General features: G+C 51.5%; 1 protein-coding gene across 1 annotated transcript in view; it reads left to right on the top strand.

Moving 5' to 3' along the window:
- Tram2 (translocation associated membrane protein 2) overlaps positions 1-17,628 on the top strand; it is a 64,553-nt gene that overhangs the window by 33,788 nt on the left and 13,137 nt on the right. The window contains exons 2-4 of the mRNA XM_042671944.1: positions 5,162-5,225; positions 14,634-14,743; positions 15,162-15,278. Of these exons, the coding sequence (XP_042527878.1) occupies positions 5,162-5,225; positions 14,634-14,743; positions 15,162-15,278 (291 nt within the window). The remainder of the gene's footprint in view (positions 1-5,161; positions 5,226-14,633; positions 14,744-15,161; positions 15,279-17,628) is intronic.

The raw sequence follows: 17,628 nt of genomic DNA on the forward strand, positions 1-17,628 counted from the left end.
TGGGGCTTGAACTCTGGGCCTGGGCGCTGTCCCACAGCTCTTCAGCTCAAGGTGAGCGCTCTACCACTTGAGCTACAGCGCCACTTCCGGTTTTCTGGTGGTTTATTGGAGATAGGAGTCTCATGGTCTCTCCTGCCCGGGCTGGCTTTGAACCGCGATCCTCAGATCTCAGCCTCCTGAGTAGCTAGGATTATAGGCGTGAGCCACCAGCGCCCGGCTTTCACTCGCATTCTTAATGAAGTTCTGTGTAAGAGTGTGAGTGTATGTGTGTGTGTAAGAGAGAGAGAGAGAGAGAGGACCCTTTTGAGTCATAGTGTCCCATGTTCTCTCTTTGCATTAGCACATGATCATTTTTAACCTTTCACCCACTGAGCTTGGCATTTAAAATGCTGAAAACTCAATAATGTTTCCTATAACAGCCTTACAGGGATGAAAACTAATTGGAATGACATTTGTAATACGTTCCTGGTTCTCAGGCCTCTCTCTATACCACCTTAACCGACACTTGCAGAGAGGACCTGAGTAGTTGTTTGGTCCCTGGCCTGAGGTCAGGAAAGGATTATGAAATGAACATGGGGTGCCCAAAAGGTTTTGAAACAAAGCACACAGTGGATTTTACCATGGATGAGAAGGATCCCTTCTTGGCTACTGTGTTTTCCTTGCACCCCCTCCCCCCATTTCCTAGTCTCTGTCCTTTACCTCCTCTTCTTCCTCCCTCCCTGGCCCACCCTCCTCCCTTGTTTACTAATGGGCATGATGAATTTAGGCGCCGAGCCCTTTGTCTCTTTCTCCTCCTTCAGATGATGGTGGAAAGCTTAGAGCTGGATTTGTGGCTGACTGAGATGATGAGAGCACTTCTCGATGCATTTTTACACTTCAGCCCCATGCCGGGCTCCTTCTTGCTTTTGGTACACGTTTTGCTGGTTTGGTTTTCTTCCAGTCTTCGTTGCCATTCTGCGTTACGTGCTGTTCTGTGCACATGATAAGCTTATCTGGTATGAGTTTGTAGGAGATTAAGTTAATTGCCGGCTTTTTTGCCTGGGAGTTGTGAGGTCTTGTCCTTTTCGGTGCCTCAGGTTTAACTTCTTCATCTAGGAAACAGGGAGAGTGAGCAAACATTTAAAAAGGATGCTTGGCTAGAGTTGGTTTGGGTGGAAAAATACTGGAATGTAGTATTTTTGCCTTAATTCAGGATCCTAGATCCTGTTCTCTTGGAGTTGTACTCAGAAAACGTGTGTTAAGCATTCATACTTGGTTATGAAATTCTACAGCTGTCTGTAGTGAGTTCATCAAATGGGTACTTATGAGACACCTACCATTTGCCCAGCACGAGAAAACAGTTACACAAAGTACGGGTGCGGGCAGGTGACAGGCCCCAGGTCAGATGACTGAACACAACTCTGGCTCTCCTGCGTGATTGCGCTGTCCATATCACGTGACAAGCGCTTGTTGCTGAGCCAGCTCTGTCCTTCGCATCTCTGAGGCTGTGCACTGATGATCAAGGCAGAAGTGCCCCCCTTCCCTGGAGCCTCGCTTCCACACGGGAAGAGGTCGTCTACACATGAAGATAAATTCCCTTCCTGGAGCTGCATACTTGAAGGAGAGAGTTTAATAAAGCTTTGTTTTGTTTTTAAGTCCTGGCTGGCATGGAACACACATTCAGATGTGCCCTAATACAGTCAGTCCTCTCCATCTATGGATTTGGTTTGGGGGACTTTGCTTACTTGCTAAAATTTGTTTGCACCCCCAGAGATCAGTACTTGGCTTCTGTTGTCATTCAAGCTGTGCACAGAGCGACGAAGACCTCTGGTCAGCCCTCACGCATGCTCAGGCAGCGCAAGGCTGCGTGCTGCCTTTGCGTCTCCTACTGAAAACAAATCTTTTTTCGCAGTTCATTTAGAGCCACAATGGTTGCAGTTTCGTTGGGATTTCACTGTGTTAAGGGACCCCCCCCCCCCCCGAAGTACTCAAGTACTATCTAGGGCTCCTGAGAACAAGAAAGCCAGTGGTGAGACTCCGGGAGGAAGTTCCTGGGTGAGGCTTGCGCTCCAGTGTTGTTGGCTGTGAGTCCAGTGTGAGGAATCAGCGTCATGGAAGGAAGGACACACAAAACAAGGGTGTTCTTGATTTGCTGGTGAAACGTGAGGAGTGGCGCAGGGTTCCAGCGTTCTCTCAGGGTCTCTCCCAGCCGTGACTTCCTGCGCATGACTCCCGTGAATAACGAGAATTGACCGTGTATGCAGGACTGCGTCTCTGTGGAGCCCACACACCCAGTGCCTGTCTTCCTGGGGAAAGCGTGTTGTGTGGTTCCCAGATGCAGCTGCACGTTGCCGTGCGCCGAGAGCGGCACAAGATGCTGCTCGCCCCAGGCTGTGGCTTACTTGGCTGGAGCATGGCTTGGGCGTAGAGATTCTAAAAAACGTTTTATTGTTGTTATGAAGTTGATGCACAGAGGGCAGTCAGGTAAAGAGTGCATTTCTTTGGGGACAGTGTCACCCCTTCCCTCACTGTCTCCCAGTTTTTCCCTCCCATCACCACCTGCCAGTTGTGTAGTTCATTTTCAACATAGTGTCCAGTGAGTGCCGTTGCTGTATTTGTTCGCCCTTTGCCCTCCATTTGTGTGCTTAGAAGCTTCTCCAGGGATTCTCGTTGCAGCCAGGTTGACCACTGGTTCTTTGTGTATTAATTTACAGTGTTTCTTGGCAATGGTTCCTAGCCAGCTCTCTGCCGGCACACACAGCTGATGACCCCTGCACTCCAGGGCCAGACAGAAACCACAGCACAGACCCCACCTCCCCTGCAGGTTTGAGGCACGGATGAGCATTGTTTCGACCTTACTGAGGAAGCCCCGCACCTAGGGGAGGGTAGCCAGTGGCGTAGGAAGAGGAACTCTTCTTCTTGTCACCAAAACTGACCCCATAATGTCCTGCCTGTGTGCACATGCACTTGGGGAAAGGCATTTCCCACAGGAACCCCAGTGCTCCTCGGAAGAGGAGAGTAGCTGTCAGATAGCCAGCACCCTGCAGAACTACCTCTGCCCCCCAGAAGACAGGTGTAAAACCAGGCCGGGTGCCACGTGCCTGGAATCCTAGCATGAGAAGGCTAAGGTGGGGATTCGGACTCTGAGGTCAGCTTGGGCCGCATAGAGAGCCCCGTCTCAAAAAAAGACGCGTGGATTTCCTGAATGACACCAAGGAGAGGAGACATAGTGGGGTACAGTGAGTAGATGCTTTCTGTCCGCCTCTGCCTGATACCAAACATCTCTCTCCTTCCTGCTCCCCATTTCTGTTAGCTCTCCTGGTCTTTCCTCCGGGAGTTGGGTATGTGAAGACAAAGCTGAACAAGTGTTAAGAATGGGTCCGGGTTAGTCGCTGGAGAGAATCGGAGGGCAGCCATTGAGCTTCTGTGGCCTGCAGGGGCTCTGGCTGAGCTAAATTCAGCGGAGCTGGGCGGGGCTGGAGCGCCAGTGCTGGCACCCAGGGCCCGCCCACTAGGGACTGGGACAGGGACAGCTGAGCGGAGCAGACCTGGCCTTTGGTTTTTCATCTGACTCAGAGTGGTTACCGAGCACCTACAGGAGGGCATAGGAGGGTGAACGGATGGCCCTGCCTTCGAGGACTGCGAGCTGACAAGCAGTGAGCCGCCGTGTAGAAAAGGTTCCGTGGCAGAGGACGGATGGCCTGCGTCCAGTGAGGGAGGGGTCCCTGCTGGACTGGCATGTAAAGGAAGGGGATTCTGATAGACACATTCCAGGTTGGGCTGTAGGAGGGGGCTCCAAAAAGAGAGGGGAAGGAGCCCCCCCCCCCCCCAAAGGAAGGGAATGGAGGATTTTGGTGCAAACCATGCACATCTATTCTCAAGAACAGGGGAAAGTACAATACGAGAAGTTGGGCTGGAGGAGAGGTTGAGAATGCTGGACAAGGTCTTACGAGATCAAATTCGAAGGACTTGGGGTGGGAAGGGGGAAAGACCTGTGTGTTTCCTCCATCGCCTCCTGCCTGATGTCATTTGGGGTTTTCCCCTTGAGCTTGATTGGACATGTTCCAAGCATTAGCACAAATACATGGAAGCTTCCTCATGACCACTGCTTGCAGGAGTGTCAGGTCTTGCTGACTGGAGAGGCTCTTTCTCTTGGCAGGGGAGGCTGAGGGAAGTCACTCCCCAGGCTCTGCCCAGAGGGGGAGGGGCTCTCCCGTGCAGCATCCACTTCCCCAGGCTGCTTTGCCCCCTCCTCCCCACATGTCTCCTTTCCACTTCCACGTTTGGAGGACTACAAGGAAGCTCTCATTGGAGGGGTGTCTCCGAGGCCCCCTGGGGGAGTACTTCCTCCTTATCCGGCCTTCATGCTCTGCCCAGGGCAGTGTGGGCATGGTGCTTAGCCGCCGCTGCACATCTGGGATGCTGTAAACAGCTCTGACGTGGGATCAGTGCCAGCTGCGGTGCTGCAGATAGATACCCCCGATTTTATACTCACGCTGTGAAATCACTTGCGCACGGCTGTGTGGCTAGCAGAACTAGCATTTGAAAACCTAAGCAGTTGATGATTCTGAGTCTAAACTTCAAATCTCCATTTTTTTTCCATCCCTCTCTTCTGGGCGGCTGTGTCACTAGTGATTTGTCTGTTAATTACCAGGTAACAGCCCCAAGTTTTCCTTTTCACAATGAGACTAAAAAAGGCAGCTTTCAAAATAAACAGCCCTTCGAGGTGCAATTCTCCCTCCCCACAAAGGACAGATATGAAATTTGCAGCTGGAGTTCTCTGTTTCGGAAGCTCCAGGTGTACACTGGGGCTGCGTCCACACTGCAGGCACCTGAAGTACTGGGGGAACCTCAGCCTGGACCCTTGAAGACTGTGACCCCATTTTCCTCAGTGCTGGGTGCTAGAGCTAAATCGCCACTCGAATGGGTGAATGAATGAATGCATGCATGATGGGTAGATCCATTCCATTCCCTTTGCTGGCTTGTCAGTCTGCCACGCATAGACTATTTGCAGGGCATACAAATCTGGATATCATCTGGGGCCTCAGGTTGTATTTTGTTTTGTTGTTTTTGTTTTTTGTACTGGGAGTGGGGCTGAAGCAGACTCTGTTGTTGTTTTGTTTGTTTGTTTTTCTGATGTGGCAAAAAAAAGTAAACTAGAACTTTCCCCTTTGTTTTCCAGGTCACAGCCAAGACTGCCTTCCTATTTATTTTACCTCAGTATAATGTTAGTGTGCCTGCAGCAGGTAAGAAAGGCCGAGCTGCCTCCCCGTCCTGCGAGCCCTGAAGGACCGGCAAACTCTCCTTGGCAACCTTTGGGTGTTTAAGCTCAGTGTCCAGTGGCCTCCCTGGTTGGGGCAGCTGTGCTGTTCACTAAAGACCACCAGGGTGTCGAGCTAGCAGGGCCTCCGGCTGGAGTTTTCCAGGGTGGGACTGGTGGATTCTGCTCTCGGAAACGCCTCCCGGCCTGGGTAAGGCTGCAATAGAGTCCATGCCTGGTGGGAGAAGGGTTCCGTTACTTTAGAAAGGAAAGATAAAGTATTGTTAAACAGTCTGTGTTGTTTAAATCTTGCTATTTGGGGATGTTGGCAATTTGACAAGCAAATAATGGAGAGAGACAACGAATTAGAGGAGCTGCTTAGTTTGTACTCAGCTCCTTAATCATCAACCCAGTGTGGTAATATTTGATTTGTAGGAACTGGAGGAAAGTAAACTTCTCATGGGGAAAAGAAAACACTTTACAAAAACAGTCTGTTACAGCTCTCCCCCACAATCTCTTTAGGGCCAGGAGGGCTTAGAAGTGTATCTTTGTTGTTGTTGTTGTATAACCAGGATAAATAAATTCTGACTTCTGAGCTTTTTTCTTTATAGAGTATATAACTTACTTAATTCAGTGTTTAAAATTGAATTTTGGTCGAGTAGCGACTGTCTCCACACAAAGCGTTCTGTGGCCTGCTCCACTGAGGTTTTCAAGTCGAGGGAAGATAGTGGCCAGGCTTGCGTGTGAGGGCTGTGTTTGCTGTAACTCCCTTTGACTCTGCTCTCTGCTCTCTGCCCTCTGCCCCGCAGTGCCCGCACTTGGGCTGCTGCGGCATAAGTACTTCCGGCTGAGTGGCTTACGTGACAGAAAAGTAATGTCTGGCCATTTGGAGGCTGGCAGTGCGAGGTTAAGGGACACAGGCTGTGCTGCCTGTGAAAGGCTTCCGGCCTCGCGCTGGCTTTGGAGGCAGTACACACATCAGCCTTCCATGGCGTGCTCTGCGTGAGGGTTCAGTCTGGGTCCACCTTCCGCAGCTCTCCTGTGGCCTGTTCTCATCTTCACTAACTACGTCTGTGAATACCGTTTCTGAATGGTCACCTCTTAGGGTACTGGGAGTTACGACTTCAACCTCGGCACCTCCAGCTGTAAATGAATGATCTTCCTGCATTGCAGTCTACAAAACGAGGCTCCAAGCAGAGGCTTGAACCTGGGAGTGGTGCTCATGCAGTGCTATCTTTGCTGGCTTTAAGGTCAGCAGTGATAGGATAAAGCCCAAGGTGCCTCTTTTCACTAAACCTTGTTTCTACTTGCTCTCCAATGGGATTGCCAGAATTGCTTTTTTGTTGTTGTTGTTTTGTAGCATAAGTATACCTCAAGATATGCACGGGACATAATTCTAACAAATTACTCATTGTTTATCTGAAATTCAAATGTTAACCTGTTGGGCTTTATCTGGTAACCATCCACCCTGCCAGCTCTGGCAAAGACTGAAATGTCTGTTTTCTGATCTTACCATTAGACCCGTGGAGTCTTCTTTCTGATTCAAATGGTGTTATGATCAGAAATACATAGGGACCACAGAGGCACTGTATAGAGACCCAGAGGCACACTCAGGCCTGCAGGCCTCTATTCTGGTGTGGAACAGGTGAGCCCCAGGGACCAAGCACTTCTGCACAGGGTTGTTTGGGTTGGACCTCTAATAGGCTGAATTATCTCAGGCAAACCATGAGCACCCTGGGCCCTTCCTCCTCTACACAATGGGCAGTGGTGGTCTCCACCTCCACGGTTTCTAAGGACAGGGAGCCTGGAGGAGTTCTCTGAACGGCCCGTGACTCAGACCAGGACCATTGGCAGGACTAGCCCTTGTGAGAAATATGCCGGGGCCGTCCCCAGCGCACCGAAAGTTCCACCTCAGAGAACACCTGTCAGTGCCCGGGGCCAAAAGGCCCCTTTGGGGTTCAAATAATCCTGTTTCCAAGAAGCTCAGAAGTAAGCTCAGGAGACCTACTATCCTCAGTAACTCATTTGTATGTTTCTATCCAGTTCCAGTTTTGTTTTTCTAGAGTTATTTGGTGGGGACGTAGGGAGTATCGGTGGGTAAATTCAGTATCCGTCTGGGGCCACAGCACCCTGAGAAGCTGTGGCACGTTTATAGCACAGCCTGGGCAGGAGTGGAGACTGATGGCTCCGTGCTGTAGCTGCACCCAAGAACTTTAAACGGGCTGAGGTGGGCAGAGCACTCTCCAGAGGAAGGTTTTGTTCTGCAGGGGTCTGAGCGGACAGAGTTCGGCTCCCAGGAGGTGGGCAGAGCACTCTCCAGAGGAAGGTTTTGTTCTGCAGGGGTCTGAGCGGACAGAGTTCGGCTCCCAGCTGCGCTGATCTCAGACGCTTTATCACTGCATCTGCTCTGTGGCGTTTTCAGTCGGAGGTGGAAAGCTGGAGAACGTCCTTCACCGTAGCTTGGCTGTGTTCTCCTGGCCTCTTCTAGGATAAGATGCCCTGCCAGTAAAGCCAGCCTCATTCATCTGAGGCCTTTGCTGGGCCTCCTCTGCAGGCAGGAATTACTGTTGTCTCCTGCTTACACCATACTGAAAGATTGCTGTCACGCAACAACTGAGCCCCTCTTTGTAGGATGAGGGGCCACCGTGGCTCTGGAGAACGAAGCGACCGTGATTGTAGATGGAAGCTATTCCACCTGGACCTGTGTCTGTTTTAGCTGGAAGCGAGTTAAGATGGGGCCCGTCCTGGCCCTTCCCCTCTCTGCCGCTCTGGGAGGCGGGTATTCCACAGCGCACTGTCTGTGTGATTTGAAGGAAGCGGAGTGGCCTGATGAAGAGTCATGGGCCTGGCATCCACAGGCCTGGCCCTTCCCTGTGGGCACAGCTCCTGCTTGTCTGAGCCCCAGCTGCTATGTCAGTAAACAGGGGTAATACTCAGGATTACAGGGAAGACTAATGAAGTTGCTCAGCAACTGTGCTCAATATATGGCATGGCCAGTAAATGGTGGCTTAGAATTGCCTGTGTGTGTGTGTGTGTGTGTGTGTGTGTGTGTGTGTGCGTGCGCGCATGCTTGTGCCAGTCCTTGGGCTTGAACTTAGGGCTTGAGCACTGTCCCGGAGCTCTTTTGCTCAAGACTAGTGCTCTACAACTTGAGCCACAGCTCTACTTCCAGTTTTTTGGGTAGTTGGAAATAAGAGTCTCACAGATTTTCCTACTTGGGCTGGCTTTGAATTGTGATTCTCAGATGTCAGCCTCCTGAGTAGTTAGGATTACTGGTATGAGCCATCAGTGCCCGGCGGCCATTTGTGTTTTGATAACATGTTATATACATAGCTTGAAGAGAATTTTTTTTTAATTTTAATTTTTATTTTTTGTGAACATACTGTACAGAGGGGTTACAATTACATGGGCAAGATAATGAGTACATTTCTTATCAAGCATTGCAGCCTCCTCCTTTGTTTACCCTTCACATCCCTTCCCGGCCTCCTCCCCCCCATCCCCCCACCTAATCCTCCCCCCCCACACCAAAGTTGTAAAGTTCATTTTCTTTTTTTTTTTTAATTTTTTTAATTTAATTTTTTTTTGTGAACATACTGTACAGAGGGGTTACAATTACATGGGCAGGATAATGCATACATTTCTTATCAAGCATTGCAGCCTCCTCCTTTGTTTACCCTTCACATCCCTTCCCTACCTCCCCCCTATCCCCCCAATCCTCCGCGCCCCCCCCCCCCCCCGCACCAACGTTGTAAAGCTCGTTTTCGACATGACCTTGTATTGAAGAGAATTTTATACAGTATTTTTATTATGTTTTTTGTGTGTGTGTGCTGATACTGGGGCTTAAACTCAGGGCCTGGACAATCCCTTAGCTATTTTGCTCAAGGCTGGTGCTCTATCACTTGAGCCACAGCTTCACTTCAGTTTTTTTGCTGGCTAATTGGAGATAAGAGTCTCACAGACTTTCCTGCCCAGGCTGGCTTTGAACCGCAATCCTCAGATCTCAGCCTCCTGAGTAGCTAGGATTACAGGCTTGAGCCAGCAGTGCCTGGCCCATGCTTGTGTTTGAACTGCAGCCTGTCACATGAGCTCAGGTATAGAATTTTTTCATTTGTGGTTTCATATTGCTTAAAATATTGCTTAAAATATTTTGGATTTTGAGCCTTTCAGATTTTGGATTTTCAGAATAGAGTTATTCAACCTGTACATTTATAGTTCGTTTACTAGTTTCCTGTAGTTTAAAATAACAGCATTGTTTTTGTGCTAGAAACAATGCTGTAGTACAAAGCCTTCAAAGCCTTGTTCATGGGTTATTTCATCTGTGGTGAGTACTAGCTACAAGATGAATTCCCAGAGCAGAACTGTGCATTGCAGGGTCCATGTGTTTGTAATCTCAACAGAAATTGCCAAACAGCTCCAAAGACGCAGTACTGTATATCTTCAGTCCCCTGACAGCATGTGTGAGAGCCCCATTCCCCATGCCGGGGGTAGGTGGTTTGGGGTGGAGAGCGAACCAGAAGTGGAAGAGTGGATGAAGAGAGGAAGAGTGGATGAAGACTGGATGAAAACAAAGAGTAGATGGATGGATGAAGACTGGATAAGTGGATGAAGACAAAGTAGATGGCTGGATGAAGAGTGAAGAGTGGAAGAAGGGATGAAGAGTGGAAGAGTGGATGAAGAGTGGAAGAGTGGATGAAGAGTGGAAGAAGAGTAGGTGAAGAGTGGAAGAGTGGATGAATGAAGAGTGAATGAGTGGGTGAAGACTGGATGAAGACAAAGAGTGGGTGGATGGATGAAGAGTGGAAGAGTGGATGAAGAGTGGAAGAAGACAAAGAGTAGAGGGATGGATGAAGACTGGATAAGTGGATGAAGAGTGGAAGAAGTATGGAAGAAGAGTGAAAGAGTGGATGAAGACCGGATGAAGACAAAGAGTAGAGGGATGGATGAAGACTGGATAAGTGGATGAAGAGTGGAAGAAGTATGGAAGAAGTATGGAAGAAGAGTGGGTGAAGAGTGGGTGAAGACTGAGTAATCACCGGCCTTTCAGGTTTTGCCCAGGTGATAGCTAAGAAATGGTATTTCAGCGCCATCTTAATTTACATTTCTGTTCTGTGTAAGCCCAAGCATGTTTTTCAATGTGTAAAAGCCATCTGTGTATTCTTTTTCTGTATTTTGTCTGTTTATACCATTTGCCCCATTTTTCTGCCGATTGTTATCCTTGTATTCTAGGAGTTTTTTTTGTGTGTGTGTTTTTTTTTTTTAATAGCAAGCTAACTGTCTCTAATCTGAATTGGGAATCTTTTTTTCAGGTGATGATTTAAATTTTTTACTTAATTTGTAATTTGTAATCATTTAATGTTTTTCTTTTGAAGGGGTGGTTGGGTAGGGTGGGGAGGAGAGCTGGGACTCTAAGCCAGGGCCTCCCTTCTGCTAGCAGGTACTTCACCGAAGAGCATCAGCCCTGGCTCCATTTGCCTCTTGGTTTTGTTCACAGCAATTTTTATTTATTTTTTTGTCGGTCGTGGGGCCTCAACTCTGGGCCTGGGCACTGTCCCTGAGCTCTTCAGCTCAAGGCTAGCGCTCTACCACTTTGAGCCACAGTGCCAGTTCCCCCCAGCAATTTTTTGTGTCTTTGTTTTGAATTGATACATGGTATAAAAGACTTGAAATAATAAGAGAAACAGCCCTGTCAGCACAGAAACCTGTGGAAGTCCGTTTCACAAATGCAGGTCCAGGTTAGGAAAGAACTAGCGGAGGGGAGATTGAAGGATGACAGGGGCCTCGTGCCAGGACTCGAGTGGGTCCTGAGGAGCAGACTGGACAGCAGCGTGCGTGAACGGCAGGGTCAGGAGCGGAGGCCGAGACTGCACAGCGTGTTTGGGCAGGACAGGGCTGTGGACAGGCAGGCAGGAGGAGCTGCTGGCGGGTGACGTCAAAAGCAAGGATGTCCTGTCCCCAGAGGCCGTGGTCACGGAGAAAGTCAAGAGCCAAGGCTCTTGCTCGTGATTCCAGGTCTCTTAAACTGACCTCAAGCAGATAGAGAAGTATCGCCGTTGATAGACGTGGAAGGGGGAGGATTATTGTTGAGGGTGCTTGCTTCCAGACTAGGTTGTTCTACGCTCAGTGAACACAAGTGTGTTGAGCAGTTGTGTAGGAGGAAGACACTCACAGGGTTTGGTGTTGGAAAGGGGTCTGGGTCGTCCTCCGGACGCTGCAGATTGGTGGCTCTGGTCACGGTTGGCCTGCCAGCGTGTTTTCTTTGGACCGGGTAGTGTTGGCTCATGCCGTGTTTTGAACAATTTTGAATTAGTCACTAATATTTAAAAATCCTATGGGTTTTTTTTTTTTTTTTGGGTAAAGATTTCTCTATTTGCTTCCAAAATACCAGGAATCGGCCCGCCGTGGGCCTTACTTTTCCCCCACCCCCCCACAGCCCCCAGGACACGCGCTCGGGAGGGTTCCACAGCGCCACTCCTCTGAGTGTGTCCCTGGGGCTGAGACAAGCCAGGCGCTCACCGCTGATCCCAGTGTAAGCTGCTGCATTTCTCCTCGGAGCTAAGCAAGAAGCGGTCACGTCTTCCGCTTGTTTCTCTCTCGAAGTGGAGATGTGAAAGGCCGGCTAAGGGGGTGACGGGTGGGAAGACCAGCAGTTACGGAGTGTGGCGCATGACCTGCTCCCCCAGGCTTGCGGGGGGGGGGGGCTGTGCCCAGGGCATGGCGCCCTTGGCGGCCTCCCCCATCCCTGCCGCCTCGTGCTGACTGTCAGTCACCCGGACTGACGGACCCGTAGCCAGCGCTCCAGCAGGCCCACACTTTCCCTTCTGTGTGGGTTTGTTGCGGTATTGTGGGAGGAGGGTCTCTCTCACTAAGTCCTTTTGTGATTGGCCCGGTTCCCCCAATGTAAGGTCCGGGCTCCGAGTGGAGTCCGCGTGGTTGCCTGTGCAGCCTCAATCTCCCAGTCTCCCTGCCTCAGCCGCTGCCTCCACTCCTGTCTCGATGAGTTTATTCTAGGATCCCACACCAGTGGGAGCCTACAGTTTTTGTCTTTGTATTTTCCTCATGATTAGAGATGGTAAGCTGCCATTCCTTGGCCAGCTGTATCACTTCTTTTGGGGGGGGAGGGAGGAGTCTATTCAAGTCTGTGACACAGTTTTTAAAAAATCAGGTTGTTGTTTTTCCTGTTGAGTTGGCAGTGGTGGCTCTTTAAGTACAGGAGGATTTGGTGTGCCCCGCTCAGCTCCGAAATGGCAGGGTCTGTGTGTACCACTCACCGCTACCTCCCAGCCCCAGCCCAGAGCCTGCGCAGGGCACGCGGTGAGCAGCCAAGTATGCTGCGCCCAGCAGTGAGGGGATTGAGGAGGGTGCTTGTCCATGCATTGGTCTTTTTGTCTGTGTGCTAGGCATTGAACCCAGGGCCACGCACATGCCAGGCAAGTTCTCTGCCACTCAGCCCCGTGCCTAGCCCCCACATGGTCATTCTTGTTTCAAGAAGAACTTGAAGCAATGGTCTTCTCTTTGGAACTGTAGCATTGGAAATAAAGAAAGGCAGATAGCCCCCAGAAAGCATTAGAATGTTTAAGGGGAAGTATTAACAAGTACTGTTTCACCAGTTTAGACTATACTTCCTTGGCTGAGTATAACATCCCATTTTGCCTAATAACAATGGCCTTGAGGATAAACCTGCATGTGTTTAGCTATTAAAACGTGCAGCCCTCTAGTGAGTCTCTTATGAAGAAGGCAGGGAAAACGTGAGATGGTGAGTGGGATTGGAGGCTGAGTTGTACCTGTGTTTTCTCCCTCACGGCTGTCTCTTCTCAGTCTGCAGCGCTTGGTTCCCACCAGTAAGTCAGCCGCCAAGCCTCCTCTGTCCTCCCTCCTGAGCAGGCCTCCTCCACCTTTCCTCTCTGTCTCTTCCTACCTGAATGCAGGTCCTGGGTGGTCCCTCACCTGGGTGACAGGGTCAGCTCTGAGGCAGATGCCTTACCTCCAGGACTCTCCCTGTGTGCTGCTAAGTAAACCTTCCAGAATACAAGTTGCATCATTTTCCTGTCTCATTAGGATTCTTCCACGTGTCCAAGTTGCCCTCAGGGTAGAGGCCACACCCTCTCTGGGCAGAGGCCACACCCTCTCGGGTGGCACCCGGCTGTTCCTTGCCGCGTGCAGCCTTTTCCCGGCGCCCTGGGCAGACGATGCTGCCTGGCCTAGGATGCGGCTCCATCGCCCGCCCATCCCCGGTTCCTGCGGCCCCATTCCCTCACCTCTGCCGCCTGGGGCCAGCCAGCCCCTTGGCTGTCTGCAGTGTAACTGGAGGCATTTGCGTTCATCTCCACGCTCCCACCCGGAGCCCAGGGCTTCTCAGGAGGAGGTGTCTGTGGGAAGGAGCCAAGAGAGGGAAGGGTAAAGTTTGTCTGGCTTAGCAGCTCTTATTCTCGGTGCTCTTGACAGTGTGAGCCACGCTGCTGCCCAGTCCAGGGTGGCTGGGGTTAGGGTGACTGCAGAGTGACCAGTTCCGCCCGCTGGGTTCCCCGGCCTACCTCTGGTAAATGGCTCATAACGGAGGGATGACTCGCGCGGGGACTCGAGCAGGCCGCGCCGCTGGAAGGGCAGCCGCGTGTCAGAGAGGAGAGGAGGGTGCTTACCTGGCTCTTGCCGCCTGCGGCCAGCTCGCCCCCCACTGCACAAGGAAGAGGAGGCCATAGTGGTAGTTTCAAGAAACTTCGATAGCTAGGATTCCCCCTAACTTATTACTATTTTTTGATAGATCCACCATTTCCAGATGCTTACTCTAAGTGGTAGGCACTGCAGTAGCATCTGGCGTGTAAAGCCGAACAGCAAAGTGAATAGCAAGCTCACACACAGCACCGCCCAGCGCCTGCCGTGCGGCGACTCATCTGCCTCTCACAGCAGCCCTGTATCCCAGGGGCTGCTAGCATCACTTTACAAATGAGGGGAGTGGGGCACAGAGCGCGGGCTCGCAGAGATCCCCCCCCAGTTGTAATGAGAAGTAAAGTACGGAGCGGTGACGCAGCCTTAGGCAGTGCGAATTCTGCGTCCACAGGGACCTCGCACGCCGGGCTTCCTGGGTGAGGTGCGGGTGTAAGGGAGGAGGAGATGGAGGAGGCATGATCAACGCGGTTCACTTGTCCTCAGTCCACACATTGCAGAGTGGCCCAGGGTGCTTACACGGTGCTCTCCAGGGTGGCACCCTTGCCTCTCCACAGCTCTCCCCGTGGGAACATCCAAGGACCACGTCCAGGGCTTGGATAGGATGCTAGGGCCCAGGCGGTCTGCTAAGTCTGGGGCTCTCGCAAACGGGGAACAATTGGATCAGAACTCCTGTTTCCCGTCGTTTTCCTGTGGGTTCTGGGAGTGCTGACGGAAGCCTCTGACCCCGCAGACAGTGAGACGGTGCAGTACCACTACGGCCCGAAGGACCTGGTCACCGTCCTGTTCTACATCTTCATTGCCATCATCCTGCACGCTGTGGTTCAGGAGTACATCTTAGATGTAAGTGACGGCTGGCTTCGGAGGTGAGCTAGCGCTGGGCCTAGCTCCGAGTCGCATGCCGCCTAGTGTGTACCTCCTGCTGACCGGACTTGGGACAGCAGTCTCACATGGGTAGAAAGCTGTTGAAATAGGACAGACCAGCATCTTTTTGGGTCTGTTAGACATAGGTTGGCCGGGGGGGGGTCGTGTTCTTTAGATGTAGGTTAAGACTTTAATCTTGTGGGTTTTGTAAAGTGTCTGTCTGGAGCTAAGCCGCAGGTTCACACAGTAGGCTTACGCTACACGGCGTGGAGGATAGCCTGGCTCCAACGTTTGTCAGTGTCTCATTTTCGTGGGGTGGAAACGGGGGACTGAAATCTGCCCAGTAGGCATGTCCTCACACCTCAGGTAATAGATGGGGTTTTCTTTTCTTCCTTAGAAAATCAGCAGACGGCTCCATCTCTCCAAGGTCAAGCACGGCAAGTTCAACGAGTCCGGACAGCTGCTTGTCTTTCATGTCAGCTCGGCGCTGTGGTGCTTCTACGTGGCGCTGACGGTGAGTAGCCTTCAGGCCTGCGGCAGGCTTCTCCCTGAGCCTCCGCGTCCCTCACATCACCGACACCGGGACTGTGAATTGCTGGTAGGGAAGAAAAAGAGGAAGAGTCATGTGTCTTAGAACTGAAATTCTGTGCCATGTTTACTAGCTGGAGGGAGTGATCGGATGGAAGTGAACACTTTCAGAGTCCTCTGACACTATAGTAAGGATCCGGGTGCGTGCATAGAGTGCTGTGTTTTGTGTTTGCAGGCCCTTTGCAAATGCAGGCCCATCAGGTAAACTTGGCGTTAATTCTGGTACCTGTGCTGGGGATGAGAAGAGTTTCAAGCTCTGTTTCATAGTTTGTCCACAGCCAAGTGCGAAGGTGGCTTGAATTTGGAGGTCTGACTCCCACTGTGCATTAGTCAGGTCTACACTGTTGTGAGTGAAGGAGGAAGGGTTTCCTTTTGGTTCGCGGTTTTACGAGGCTCAATCCCTGGGCAACTGGCTATTTGCTTTGGGCCTGCGGTGAGGTCGGAACTATATGTCTTGAGAACTTGTGGTAGAGCCAAGCTGCTCACCGAATGACAGGCAGGAAGCAGAGGGAAACAGACAGGAAAGGACCAGAGACCAAAGACACCCTGACAGGCAAGCCCCAGTGACCTCCTTCCTCCAGCCAGGCCCCACGTCCCAGCTTCTACCACCTCCCAGATGCTATCAGATGATGAGCTAACTCATCCTTGCACTAATCTGTGGATGAGGTCAGAGCTCTCGGAGCTGCTCACTTCCCCGAAATGAACATTTCTTATCTCTGAAGATTGCATCAAACACAGGAGTCTTGCGGGACATTTCACATGAAGTCGTAACAAAGGCCAGCACACTTTCCGTTTTGCAGAAAGTAAACATGAGGCGAGCCTCTTTCCCCGCACAGCAGATCTCCCCAGGAGTTCCCCCCCCCCACACACACACACACACCTCTGGGACCAGAAGTCCTCCCGACCTCCTGCTCTGCAGCACGACTCTTAATCTGAAACTACCTTTGACAGGCCACATTCCTTGGACTAAAGAAATGTAGGAGGTCCTTCAAGGTCATTGGAAGGAGACCCTTTCTGTTAGTGACACCCACCCTCACCTGAAGCCCCTCCCATCTTAAAATTGGGTCTCCTGTGGCTTGGAAAATTCGGTAGCCCTGTGATGTCTTTGAGATTTCCCTCCCTTGGTGGCTGCCAGGCTGACAATGGATGGAGTGGTGTCACTCCCGTCAGAGCCCAGCGTGGGGCACAGTCCTCTCAGCAGGAGTCCACGTAGCTTCTGTACACTGCCTTTATTCCACTACCATTTCATGGCAGAGCAGACTTGCTGAAGGACTGAAAACTTCGTCCCCTCTCCCTGGGGTGTTTCGCTTCTAGGGGACAGGGCATGATTGGGGTCCCCTGCCCTGGTGCGGCACACCGGGGTTTCCGCCTCTGCCCTCAGGCCTTCCCCGCTTCCTGAGGTTGGGTCTGTGCCCCGCGGGTGCCCCACACTGCTCTGAGGCAGACTGGCCTCCGAGAGCAGACACGGCACTTGGCTTTTTGGGGAGCATTGCCTCATCTTGAGTCACTTCCGCCCCTTCCCCCTCACCCCTACGTCCCACCCTGCGGTGCCATGTGGATCCCTCTCAGATCCCCTTCCAGCCCTTCAGGGGCTCAGAAGTGAAGATGGAACCTGGGCTGGGAGCGTGGAGGCTTCCCTTGCAAAGGTTCCTCCCAGATCCCCTCAGCCGAGGCTGGAGCTGCCCGCGAGGCTGGAGCCGCCCGCCCGACCAACTGACCGTCAGACCAGCGCCAGTGACTCCAGCTCCTGGTGACACCGCCTCCCTCCCTCCCGCCTCCACCATCCATCTGTGAGGAAGGAAGGTGGTGAAGAGGCGGAGAGTTAGTTTCCTTTTTTTATATTAATGTTTAAGTTGTTATTGTAAAGGTGATGCACCTTTACAAAGGCTACCGTTTCTAAGTCAGGTAATGCGTACGTTTCTTTTCGGACAATGCCATCCTTTCCTTTGCTTTCTCCCAGTTTTTCCCTCCCTCCCCGCCCACAAGTCGTATAGTTCATTTTCCGCAGGAGTTGTTGTTGTTGTTGTTGTTTTCCCAGTCAGTCGTGGGGCCTGAACTCTGGGCCTCCTGACGCTGTCCCTCAGCTCTTCAGCTCAAGGCTAGCGCTCTACCACTTGAGCCACAGCTCCAGTTCCAGCTTTTTCTGCTTATGTGGTGCTGAGGAATCGAACCCAGGGCCTCATGCATGCAAGGCAAGCGCTCTACCACTGAGCCACCTCCCAGTCCCAGGAGTTAGTTTTTGTGAAGGAAGAAAGCCAGCAGGTTTCTTGCTCATG

The sequence above is a fragment of the Dipodomys spectabilis genome, unplaced genomic scaffold (genome assembly GCF_019054845.1).
Source record: "Dipodomys spectabilis isolate Male_0828 unplaced genomic scaffold, ASM1905484v1 ptg000669l, whole genome shotgun sequence".
Lineage (NCBI taxonomy): Eukaryota > Metazoa > Chordata > Mammalia > Rodentia > Heteromyidae > Dipodomys > Dipodomys spectabilis.